A 12,680-nucleotide genomic window follows, 5' to 3' on the forward strand; every position below is an offset into this window, starting at 1 on the left:
GTGCCCCAGAGGGGGCTGCGTCCAGACCTGCCCTCCAGCACTGCAGGGGCCCAGGCTGGCACTCGAGTCTGCCATTGGAGTGTCTGCTTAGAATGTCGGCATGGACTTGCGTGCTTAGGCCGTTGAGGTGACTCGTGCACCCGTTACCATGTTGCTCTGACCTTCTGTGTCGTCTGGATGATGCCAGGGGCAGGCATCTTGTGCTGTCCAGGCTGGTAGCTCACACCTACAGTCCTCCCAGCTCAGGAAGCTGAAATCCAGAGGGTCACAGTTTAAAGCCAATCTGGGCAGGAAAATCAGTGGTTAATCTCTAATTAGCAAAAAGCCTGGCTGGAGGCCAAGCCCAAGGGGTAGAGTGCAGGTGGAACAACGGGAAGGCCCCATGTTCCAATCGCCGTATTTGCTTTATGGAACTGGAGAGGGGAGCGGTAGGGAACGTGCTTGCCCCCTCTGAGCCTCAGGTCCTTCCTCTAGATTCCCATCCTACAGCACGGAGCCCCACTTTTTCCTCATTGGTTCTGCTGAAGAACTTGGTGGGTGATGTGTCCAGTTTCTGCCCAGTCAGGCAGCCCAGGGGCCCAGGAGGAGCCGATGGGTCTGGCCCCCAAACTCAAGGCCTTAGCAGGGGCTGTTCTAGCCTAGCTGGCTCAAAACTGGGGTCCGGAGGCACTGAGGGTACAGCAGCTGGTGGGGGGGGCCCTGGGCTCCACCCCCTCAGTGCAGAGATAAATAAGTGCTGAACAGATAAGCCGGCTGGGCCGTGGGCAGGACGGTGGGGGCGGGAGCTGGGCCGTAGGAGGGGCCGGGGCCTCTGCCAGATGTGGCGGGAGGTGGGCCGGCTGCCTGGGGTAGGAGACAGGGCTGCGTTTGCAGCAGGCAGGAGGCCGGCCCCCCTCACACAGGAACACCTCCAGCCACAGTGTGGAGGGGTGAAGCACACCGCAGCCCGGCTGTGGCTCCCTCAGCTGAGGCCCAGGGGGAACACACCCTCTTGCCACGCCTCCTTTTCTGGTGCCCAGCAGATCGAAGCACTGGGCTCTTGAGTGGGTGCCAGGCACCATCTCTGTCAAGAGCTAACGTAAGAAAAGGCTGAGGGGCGTGTCCCAGCGGACAGACCATTAGCCTTCCCGTTGTCAGAAGCCTGGGTTTTTACATCGATGGTATTCCAGAGGCCGCCTGCTGCCCTGTCCCCGCTTTTTCCCTTGCTGTATGGGGTGGGATGCAGGGCCGTGTGTGTGTGCACACGCGCACACAGAGCTGTGCAGCCACGTCAGCCTCAGCATGTGGCCCCAACACAATCCCCCGAGGAGAGTGACACCCACCCCCATGGCTCCAGCCCACACCCCTTCTCCCCAACACTACTTGAACAGTGGGTCTGGTTTCAGATCTTTATTTATTCCTGTGCCCTGGCACATCCCCCGAGGGTGGGCGGGCCCCATGGGCTGCAGGCTGTAAACGTAGGGCAGTGTGCGTGGACCATGCACGTCGGGGCTCTGACACGGCACAGACGGCGGGTGGTGGACGTGCTGTGTCTTCTGCCTGCTCGCCAGAGGCCCAGCCCACAGCAGGCGGTGTGTGTCCTTGCGTGAACGCCGGGCCCGTGGTGGGGCTGGCTGCACCTGTCCAGTTCCTGAGCTCTGCACACGACCCTGCTGTCAGGACCCAGTCCCAAAACAGCGTGAGAGTGCAGCTGCTGCCGGCCGCTCACGGGAGGCTGTCGAGATGAGCATCCCCAGTGGGCGTCCACGCCCTTCCCTTTGGGAAGAGAACGATGTGATCTTCACTGAGGCCGAGAGGACCGCACAGGGAGCCCAGGTCCTTGGGGACGGTCTCCCCGCGTCTGCGCGTGCATGTGCGTGCGCACACACGGCTTGCCACTCGGCACATACTTTTGTATGGTGACAGATGTGAGCCGATCACTGTCTGAATCTCGCATTTGAACGTGGAAAGTCATCAGCAACAGAACTCTACAGCAGAACAGACCGAGGGGCAGATCCAGGGCTCTGTGGGCCAGAAAAGGCTTCCTGGAGCATGACTGGATGCGGGCCCGGCCCACTGCGCCCCCGTGGCCAGCCTGGCTCTCGCCACCGCACACCCAGAACCAGCGCAGTGGGGACAGGGCCAGGCGGCTCCGCGGGGGCCCCGCTTGGGTCTCAGCTGTGTAGATGAGGAATGCTCCTACCGCCAGGGGGTCCCTGGCAGGCTCCGAGGGGCGGGTGCAAGGGTGACGGCTCCCTAGCCCACACGAGAAGCCGGGGTGCAAGGGCTGCAGATGGAGAGGGCCCCGCACGCCAGCACCACGCCCAGATCCCCGGCTGTTGTCTTGGTTTTGTTTGGTTTTGCTTTACAGATGACCACAAGGAACTTGCACAGGATCACGTTCAGACAGACAACCATTTGGTGACTCTTAGGACACGGAGGAAACCGAGTGGCGGGGGCACGTGGACGGGGTCCGAGCCACTCGCGGCCGAGGGGGTGCACTGCTGGGCCAGGGAGGGACCTCAGAGCAGGTGACTGGAGGGGAAAACAAATCCAGGGAGATAGAAGCAGAGACGCTGTGTGGCGGCGGCGGCCACGGGATGTGGTCCCCAGCGGCGGGATGTCCCGGGACAGCTCCGAGGAGACGGGGGCGGTGTCACACCGCGCATGGCACCCGGCGCGGCGCGGCGCGGCGGTCCTGCGCTTCGGGCTGGGCTCAGCCAGCCCATCTCACTGGCTCCGGCAAAGGCGGCGTCCTCATCGTCCCGGGGCGAAGATGAAATCCAGGGCCTGCCGCTCGGCAGCTGCCACATTCGGGTGCCACAAGTCCACCATGAAGACCACACGTGGCCCGTCCTCTGCTGAACCTGTGGAGAGGCAGAGAGGTGCAGGGTCGGGGCTGGGGCGTGCAGGGCTCCAGGCGGCCCATGCCGCCTCCAGGCCAGGATCCAAGGGTGGAGGGGCGCAGGGCTGGGCACCGGCTCCCTCGCTGCAGCTGGACGTTTAAAGTGTCTTTAAGTTAGCCCAGCCCAGGAACCCAAATGACTGCTAATGGCAGCTACCAAGTTGAGGCTGGCTCCTTGGTCGTGGGAACGTGGTGCACACGTGAGCGTGTACATGTGTGCATGCGTGCACACAGGTGTGTGTAGGGGGTTGACAGGAAGGGACACCCTTGGTGCTTACTGCTTGGGGGGGGGGTGCCCACCTTGGTGGAAGGCAGTGTGCAGGAAAGAGTCGTCGAAGAGAAGGCAGCGGCCTTCTGCCCAGCACTGCGGCTCGCCCCCCACCACCAGCTCGCAGCCACTCGGCGTCTTCAGACCTTGTACAGAAAAGAGGGAGAGTGAGGGAGGCTGGAGGTTAGAGGGCACAGGGAAGAAGCTGCTTTGGGCCTCTGCTCTCGGCCGGAGCCCTTGCGCGGGTCCCAGCGCCTGCATCCCCCAGCGTTCCCGGGTTGGAAGGCGATGGAGCTAGGAGGCCGGGCCTTTGCGGGTGGAGGCCGGGCCTTTGTGGGTGGAGGCCGCGGAGGGAGGCTGGAACCCAGGCGCACACCGGCTGCAGTGGTCCTGACCAAGGACGCCTCATCTTGGAGCTGTTCTGAGGGCCCGGCCCGCGGTGGCTGCATCCTAGCGGCCTGAGAGGAGGCCCAGCGTGGGCCTCGGGTGAGGCTGAGGAGGCCCCTGGGCTCCTGCTGCTCCAGTCACAGCCCGGCACGCGGCCCTGGGCCTCCCGTTCTGCAGGGCCTTGGACTTGGGGGAGGCCAGGGTCAGACCTAGGTGGTGCTCTCCACAGCCAGCTCCGGCCTAGGTCAGCCGTCACCAAAGCCACAGGCTGGTGTGGAGCTCCGGCGAGGATGGAGCACCTCCAGCCTCCAGCCTCCATCCTCCATCCGCGGAGGTTTGCTGGGTCCTGGCCTCCCTGGCTTCATTCTGGGAACGCACAGGACAGTCTGGCGCCTGTGTAACAAGCCACACGTTTGAAATGCAAGCGCCGAAGCCCACAGGGCCCGGCCCTGCAGAGTGTGTGCCCCCTCGGGGTCCTACAGCCCATGGCGACACCCAGCCCACCTCCACGCAAGGCGCATGGGGGGGCTCTGGACGGGGGGGGGGGGCAGGTGCTGGCCTGGTCTGTCTGTCTGCAGCTCCTCCTCCAGCTTGTGCACTACCCCTGCACTAGACACTGTCCTCCCCTCCCCCGGCCGGAAGACCCCAACAGCCCCGGTGTCGGAATGCTCTGTGAACCATGAATGGCTCCAGGGATGGCTGCACAGGGGAGTGGGAGGGACAGAGGACGCAGGCTGATGGCCCTGCTCCTATGTGCTGTGTGCCTTTGGGGGAAGTCACCCATCCTCTCTGGGCCCCACCCAGCTGTGAGGGAGGGGGGACATTCGTCTATCTACCTGTCAAGCATGCTATGAGGCTTTTAGGCTGCGTCAACACTTTGCAAGGAGCCGGCATGGTGGTGCACGCCTGTAATCCCAGCTACTCTGAGCTAGGGGCAGGAAGACTGAGATCTGAGATCAGCCTGGGCAAAAGCATGAGACCCTAACTGAATGAAAAGGGGCAAGTGGTAGAGCACCTGCTTAGCATGCACAAGGCCCGGAGTTCAAAGCCCAGGGCTGCCAGACTGGCAGGCCAACAACACGCACGTTGCAGACAGAGCAAACGAGCAGACTGGGCTCGGGGTCTGCTGGGAACTGCAGGGCGGCCCTCACAGAACCCTGCGCTCAAGCTCTCCCTGCGGGTCTTGGCCCGGGCTTTCCTGCAGTCATCTGAGCCTGGAGCAGGCGCGCACTGGGCCGTGGTGCTGGCCGGGCAGCTGCACCTGTGTGAGCCTGGGCGGACTTCTGCCTGGGGAGAGTGGGGTGGGGACCTGGGTTCACCCCTGGGGCAGGACACAGTCTCCTTCCTCTACGCCACCAAATGGTGCCCCTCCCCGCACCTCGGTGCAGAAATGGCGGGGCTGGCTGCGAGGCCCTCCTTCCTGCCCTCCCCCTGCCCGGCCCACAGCCCTGACCTCACCATGGCCCCCCATGCCTGCCCACGGCCTGCCACGCCTGCCCACGATGACCACCAACTGCATAGGGGGCACACAGGATCCCTGCTCCCCAAACACAGCCCTTGGGGGCTCCTGGGGTAGAGACCAGCCCTACATGTGGCCTTGGCTGTTCTGGTTGTCCGTGGCCCCTTTAGGAAGCAGGAGGAAGGGCTCTGCCCCCATCTACCCGCCACGAGCCTCTGGATGGTTCACAGCGCCACATTGCGTGTACCTGGCTGGACCGGCCACGCACGCTCGCGGGCTTCCGTCAGCAAGCTTGGGGGCTGAGGCGGTTTTCTGGGAGACTGGCACTGCGCTCTGCGGGGCAGCGGATGGTCCTGGGGCTCCAGGGAGGGGTGTGGCCGGGTGGCTGAGGGGCTGCCTGCGGCAGGCAGATGCAGGGCGGGGGGCTTGCCCAGGGAATGCCAGTGGGCGTGGGGAGGGGCTCACACCTGGAGAGGTGGAGATGTGGAAGCTGTGGGTTCGAGGCCAGCCCGGACAGGAAGGGCCTCAGGCCTCCATCTCACCGAGTGGCTGCATTGTGGTCCCCGGTGACAGAAAGGGGACCACAGCTCAGACACAGTGCAAGACCCAGCCTGGAAAACAGCCAGTGCAAAAGGGACTGGGGGGAGAGCTGAAGTGGTAGAACACTGGTCTAGCCAGCACTCAGGCCGCGAGTTCAATCCCCAGTAAATGCACACTCGCAAATGCTGAGAAATCCCAGCCGCAGGCTAGCAGCACAGGCCGCTACCCCAGCTGGGCCTCTTCCAGAAGGTTCCTAGCAGCGCTGGGAGCTCAGAGGGCCCACGGTTGAAGCGTTGGGCCTCGATGCAGACCCCATGGGTTCACCCAACACGCATGCGCACACGTGCATGGTGCACACCACCCAAGACCGGGCCCGCGGCGTGGGTGATGTCTGGCAGCAAGAATTGCTCTACATGTGGGACCCCAACCCAGCCTGCCATCCGAAAGCTTCTGAAGACCTGAGTAGCTCTGGATGCGTGAGGCCAGGGGTCCCTAAACCAAAGCACCTGCAAAGGAAACTACCCCCCCCCCCGCCCCGCCATCCCCCCAGAAACCCACAGCCAGGCTCTGACGGGACGCGCAGGGTGACGCTGTCTTGTCACGTGGGTGAAGGTGGCCTGGGGGCTGTCCCCAAGCTGGAGGGGCAGCAGGAGGGGGGGTGTCCCAGCCCTGTGCCCTTAGGATGAGCTGGGTGAGATCTGGTCTCTCCGTCTCACAGTGCAAAGGCGTTTCCCTTTTCTGTTTTGGCAGTCCTGGAGTCTGACTTCAGAGCCTCATGCTTACTAGCCTGGAGCTCTACACCTTGAGCCATGCCTCCAGTCCTGTCTTTTTTTCTTGCTGGGTTTTTTTTTTTTTCTGAGATAAGATCTCACTTCCAGCCCAGGCTTCCAGCCCAGGCACAATCTACCCACTTTGGGTTTCCACAGTGGCTGGGATTATAGATGCATACCACAACGCCCAGCTTCCCTAGGTGGAGTTGGAATTTGGCAGGCCTTGAACCCTGATGCTCCTGTCCCTAGCCACCTGGGCCAAGGCGGCAGCCGGCAGCCAGAGGTAGTATCTGGAACTTGAGTTCCTTGGGTGCCTTACAAGACAGCAAGTGCTCACCGCCTCATGCAGCTGGTGGCTACTGTACCAGATGATGGAGAATATTCTCGCCTTCCACCCCTGGGAGGGTTTTGTGGGGATTTGTGGCAATCTAGGACCTGGTACTTGGTAGACAGTCAGGCTAATAGACGTTTTTCAGGCAGGGTCTTGTGTTTTTGCCAGGAGCCAGCGTGGACTGCAACCCTCCTGAGTCTTTGCCTAGCTGGGTCACAGGCACGTGTCCCCAAACCTGGTTTATTTGCTGAGATGGAGTCTTGCTAACTTTTTTTTTTGCCCCAGCTGGCCTCAAACCATGATCCTCCCAATCTCTGTCTACCTTGTAACTGGGATTACAGATGTGAGCTACTGCACCTGGCTCCCAAACTTCATTGAAAATCAGGTTTGGGGCTGTGGCTCTGAGGACAAGCAGAGGCTGAGCGTGAGTGAGGCCCTGGGCTGGATTTCTGGCACTAAAGGGTGTGTGGGGAGAGGTTTAGGTTCACACAGAGCAGTTTCCTTTAAGGCCCAATGTCAGTCACAACTGTACTCTTTCCCTGCCTCCCTCTCTCCCTCCTTCTCCCCGCCCTCTTTTCTTTCGTGCTCGTTCTAAGAAGGCTTGAACTCAGGGCTGGGTGCTATCCCTTAGCTTCTTCTTGTTTTCTTTCTTTTTTTTGTTGGTCATAGGGCTTGAACTCAGGGCATGGGACTGTCCATGAGCAGTTTTGCTTAAAGCTGGCACTCTACCACTTGAGCCACAGCGCCACTTCCAGTTTTTGGTAGTTTTTTTTTGTTTGTTTTTTTGGGTCTGGTCGTGGGGCCTAAACTCTGAGCCTGCGCACTGTCCCTCAGCTCTTCAGCTCAAGGCTAGCGCTCTACCACTTTGAGCCACAGCGCCACTTCCAGCCTTTTTCTTTTTTGCTTATGTGGTGCTGAGGAATCGAACCCAGGGCCTCATGCATGCGAGGCAAGCGCTCTACCACTGAGCCACCTTCCCAGCCCGAGTTTTCTGGTGGTTAATAGGAGATGAGAGTCTCATGGACTTTCGCGCCCGAGCTGGCTTTGAGCCGTGATCCTCAGATCTCAGTCTCCTGAGGGGCTAGGATGACAGGTGTGAGCACTCAGCTTCCCTCGGCTTTATTGATCAAGGGCTGGCCCTCTACCACTTGAACCACAGCTCCTCTTCTTTCTTTTTTCTTGGGGGGGTGGTGGTTAATCAGGGGTAAGGGTCTCACACGCTCTAATGCCCCGGGGTGGCTTTGAACCTTGATCCTCGGGTCTCAGCCTCCTGAGGAGCTCACCAAATGTTGCCCAAGGCACCTTAGGCCTTTGGCAAGGCTCCACATCCAGGCCAGAGAGGGGCCTGGTGCGCCGCCCGGGGTGGGGGACCCCCTGCCCACCCCAGGAGCAACATACCTAGGTGGCACCGGACCCGGATGTTGGTGGGCCCGTAATGCTCGGCGATCACGGTCCCGGGGCTCAGCACGGAGATGCAGGCGTTCCCAAACACATTGTTCCCAATGCAGGTGCGCAGGCTGCCCAGCAAGCGGGACGTCCGAGGGCACCGCCTGCAGTTCCTGGGGACGCACACGCCCTGGCTGAGCAGGTGGAAGGTGAGCCACTCGCCGCCCGCCGCGCCGTGCGCCTTCCAGCCCTGCGGCAGGCTGCAGTTGGAGAAGGCCTTGTACAGGGCCTCGAACTCGCACAGGATGGTCTGGAAGTTGCGCTCCAGCAGCTCCACGTCGTGCTTCTGCGCGTCGCGCGCGAAGTAGGGCGCGGTGGGGAGGTCGGGCAGGAAGAAGACCTCGGGCTTCTGGATGGAGGGCCGGCCGCCGCGGTAGCGGCCCTGCTCGCGGATGCCCTTGTGGATGCGGCCCATGCCGGCCCACGAGTAGCGCTTGGCGTACTCCTGCAGGTTGCGGTAGAGCCGCTGGTCGCGGCCGCAGCCCGGGGCCCCGCAGGCCGCGCAGCCGTCCCGCGGCCCCCGCGGCCGGGGCGCCCGGCAGCAGCGCGGCCCCCGGCGCGTGCGGCCGCGGCGGCTCGCGGCCCACCTGGTAGCAGTACCACACGAAGAGCACGAGCAGGCCGCCCACGGCGCCCACGGCCGCCGCGTCCCAGTCCCGCACCGCCTGCATGCCCGTGGCCACGCAGTCCCGCAGGCCGTCCAGGGACCAGGGCCAGCCGGCCGGCCCCGCGGGGGACATGGCCGGGCGGGGGGGGGGGGGGGGGGGCGCGGGGCTCACACCGCGCAGGCGCGGCGCATGGCGGCCCGGGCCTCACACCGCGCGGGTCGGCAGCGCGCAGGCGCGGGGCATGGCGGCCCGGGCCTCACACCGCGCGGGTCGGCAGCGCGCAGGCGCGGGGCATGGCGGCCCGGCTCCCCCGCGGCCTGCGGGGGCCCGCGCCGAGGACCAGGCCGAGGCCGCTCAGGAGATGGCAGACCTGCCATGGAAAGAAGGAGGAAGGGAAACCGGGTCAGTGTGCAACCTGGAAAAGCCTCCGGGTGTCTGGGGCCACGCTGCCATCCGGTAGTCCCCCCCCCCCCCCCCCAAACAGTCAGATGCACGCTCCCATCTCCTCTCCATTAGGGACGGACAACAGCAGTTGCCCATCCTCTGTGGGCTCACTTTACAGATGAGAACACAGAGGCCCAGAGAGGTTATACAAGTCACCCAAGGCGCACAGGACAGGGACAACCCCCCCCCATCGGCCTCAGTATCTAGCGTCCATGACTCCTTCATAGGCTGATTGACCTTGAGACACAGTGCTTTGTGATGAACAGAAATGTGGGTCCAAAGTATCTTAATAGGTGGCAAAGAGCCAGGCACAGAGCAACCGGCTCATTCTTGGGAGGTTGAGTCAGGAGGATCGTAGTTAGAGACCAGCCCGGGCAACAGAAGTGTGTGAGGGCTTCCCCCCCACCCCACCGTGATCAATAAAAAGCTGGGCCTGGTGGTGTGCATCTGTCATCCCAGCTATATGACAAGCATAAATAGGAGGATTGAAGTCCAGACTGGCCCTGGAGAAAAAGCAAGACACCATCTCAAAAAATAACCAGAAGCTAAAGAGCTGCAGGCTGTGCCTGCACTGATGGAGTTCCTGCTCAGCCAGTGCTAGGATCTGAGTTCTAGCTACTTTAGAAGGCTGAGATCTGAAGATTGCAGTTCAAAGCCAGCCCAGGCAGGCAAGTCCATGAGACTCTCATTCACAACTACCTAAAAGATGGAAGGGGGGCTGCAGCTCCTGTGATAGAGCTCCAGCCTTAAAAAAGCAAAGGGAGGGGCTGGGAAGGTGGCTCAGTGGTAGAGTGCTTGCCTTGCATGGCTGAGGCCCTGGGTTCGATTCCGCAGCACCACATAAGCAAAAAGAAAAAAGCCGGAAGTGGAGCTGTGGCTCAAGTGGTAGAGCATTAGCCTTGAGCTGAAGAGCTGAGGGACAGCGCCCAGGCCCAGAGTTCAGGCCTCATGACCGGACCCCCTCCCCCCCCAAAAAAAGCAAAGGGACAGTGCCCAGGCCCCAGTATTGGCTCACGCACACACGTGTGCATGCACGTACACACGCACACCCCAAACAGCAAAGGCTTTAAACATGATGTTCTTTACTTCCCCTTTCTCTCCTCGGGTCCCTGATGGTTCTTAATCTGCTTGTTCCAGGACAGTCTGGACTCAGAGCCCGGCCGCCATGGGGTGGCCTCATCCCCAGGGGTATGATGTGAAATTATGGAGATGAAGGGAAAGTGGAAGCCTTCCCAGGCCCCTGCCTCAGTTTACCCCTGTGATCATGACCCTGCCCTGCCCAAACAGCCAGGAGTGCTTTGCCAGTCCCCTTGCTGGGGCCAGAACCAGAGGCCAGCCCTCCAGTTACCCAGACGCTGGGCCGTCACAGCCCAGCCCCAAGCGCAGCTCCCCCCAGCTCTGGCATCTTTTCTCAGGGCCATGCCAGCACCCAGCTCTCCCTGTCTCCCGCCTCCTGCACGTCTGTGCGCTCCCAGGGCTGGGGCAGTGCCACTTACAGCCCGTCCCTTCCACCTCGGGCACAGGAAAATCCTCCCCCTCTCTTCTTCCTGAGGACTAACTTGGCCTGGAAGTCTTCCATAACATGGCAGGTAAGTTAGGGACAAAGTGGAGGAGGGCTGGGCCGAGTGTGATGCCAGCCTTGGGCAGGGCACCTGTGGTTCCATGCCTGGGTGGGGTCATGTCCACCCATCAGCCGGGCTCTGCTGCGGTCACCTGAGACACAACAATGGGCGGGAGCAGGTGGATGCCGGTGAGGGGTATAAAATGTGCTCAGTGCATGCTGGTGACTGCATTGGGGTAGGAATCCCAGGGCCTGGACCCCAACAGCTCAAGGTGAACACCCCTCCCTGCACATGCAAGCGATCATCCAGACTTGCTAAGCTCCCAAGGAGAGAGAAGCCTGGGCGCTCACCCACTGCCTCCCGCTCCTTCCCAGTGTCAGAGGAACAATCTCTTGACTACAGTGTTCAGAAAGTCAACACCACTCGTGCTGAATATTCATGGGGTTCTTCTGCTTCTAGGAAAGCACACAGGAGTGGGGAGGCTGAGCCCCATTTCTCCTGTGGTTTCAGGTCTCCCTCGGAGGGAGCCAGGGCCCGGGATGAGAGGCTCTGGCCCTCGGCCTCTCCCAGCCCCTCTCCCCGCGGGGCTGTCTCCTCTGGAGGAAAGGGGAGAGAATCCTCTCGCTTTGCACAGAGCTTCAGGATTCCTGACACTCAGGTGTGAAACTCAGCCGTGATAACACACGTGGCACTTTTAGGAAAAGGGTTTTTCCAGCTGCAGCCTGGCTCCAGCTTCACACACAGAGGAAGCGAGTTCCCGCCAGCCGCCCTGGCCATTTGAAGTTCAAGGAAATGCAGGCACAGAAAGCAATGGGGTGGGTGAGGAGGAGGGGCCCAGCCGTCCATCCCCCCCACCCCACCCAGCCAGAGACAAACACAGCCAGAAGCCCAGAAACATCAGCCAGCACTAGGCCAGGCCTTCTACCTGCCTGTCAGTCACTTGTAGCAAGCTCTCCTTCCAGACAGGGGTTTGTTTACAAAAACTTAGCCATTATATTGACCGGGAAATTTCAAACACACATCCCTCTCCCCTCACCCCAACTCCCAGCCTTAAAAGAGGAGAAGAAGAGAAGGAAGGAGGGGACACCGGGCCCCCAGCTGTGCTCAGGGGGCCACAGTAACTTCTGGTTTCCTTCATCCTCCTGGCTCATTTGCAGCTTTTATTCTTGTCCCTGTCTCGGAAGGGGACATCTCCCGGAGCTGCACTGACAGAGCATGCAAGCTCAGGTCTGCAAGGTGGGCTGGCTCCGGGAAAGAGGGTTCACATGCAAGGCCAATCTAGGATGGCTTCCCACAGGATGGACTCCTGGGGGGGGGGGGCGGCCTCAGCTTGTGCGCTTCACTCAGCTCCGATGACCAGCCCGGAGCTGCTCAGGGCCAGAGTGGTGCTCAGCCCCACACGGGGAGGCCAGTTCCCTCACCAGTCACCCCAGGACCAGCGCAGCACAATACAGGCCACCCTCTCCGCGGGGAGCCGGCCCTGCCCTCCTCCCCTGGGAAACCAGATGGTGACCCCTGGTGGGGAGGGGGGGCGAGGTTGGGGTGCGTGGGGATGAGGCCCGGGCAGGTGAGAGTCGCACTGAAAAGTGGGCGGGCAAGTAACGATGTGTGTGTGGGGGTAACCCACGGGACATGTGGAGGTGGGGGACGGCGAGGGGGGAGGACGAGAGGCTGGAGGAGGGGGCAAGAACGGGGAGGAGGGGGGAGGAGGGAGAGGGAGGAGGGGAGGTGGGGGGAGGAGGGGAGGGGAGCGTGGTGATGATGATGATGGTGATGGTGATGATGGTGATGGTGATGATGATGGTGATGGTGATGATGATGATGATGGTGATGATGATGATGATGATGATGGTGATGGTGGTGATGATGATGATGGTGATGGTGGTGATGGTGGTGATGGCGCTGGCGAGGCCGCCGGCCGCATCCCGTCCCGCGGCGGCGCTCAGCCCGCAGCCCGCGCTGGCCGCGGCGGGGACCCCGC

General features: G+C 61.9%; 1 protein-coding gene across 1 annotated transcript; it reads right to left on the reverse strand.

The window, feature by feature from the left end:
- Window positions 1–2,695: 2,695 nt before the first annotated feature.
- Asphd2 (aspartate beta-hydroxylase domain containing 2) lies at window positions 2,696–8,825 on the reverse strand. The gene is given in 4 exon segments (XM_042668489.1): window positions 2,696–2,846; window positions 3,185–3,298; window positions 8,038–8,608; window positions 8,610–8,825. Coding segments are annotated over 4 exon segments (1,011 nt in total). The 3' UTR covers window positions 2,696–2,736.
- Between the last annotated feature and the right edge of the window lie 3,855 nt (window positions 8,826–12,680).

This window comes from Dipodomys spectabilis, unplaced genomic scaffold, assembly GCF_019054845.1.
Source record: "Dipodomys spectabilis isolate Male_0828 unplaced genomic scaffold, ASM1905484v1 ptg000439l, whole genome shotgun sequence".
Taxonomy (NCBI): Eukaryota; Metazoa; Chordata; class Mammalia; order Rodentia; family Heteromyidae; genus Dipodomys; species Dipodomys spectabilis.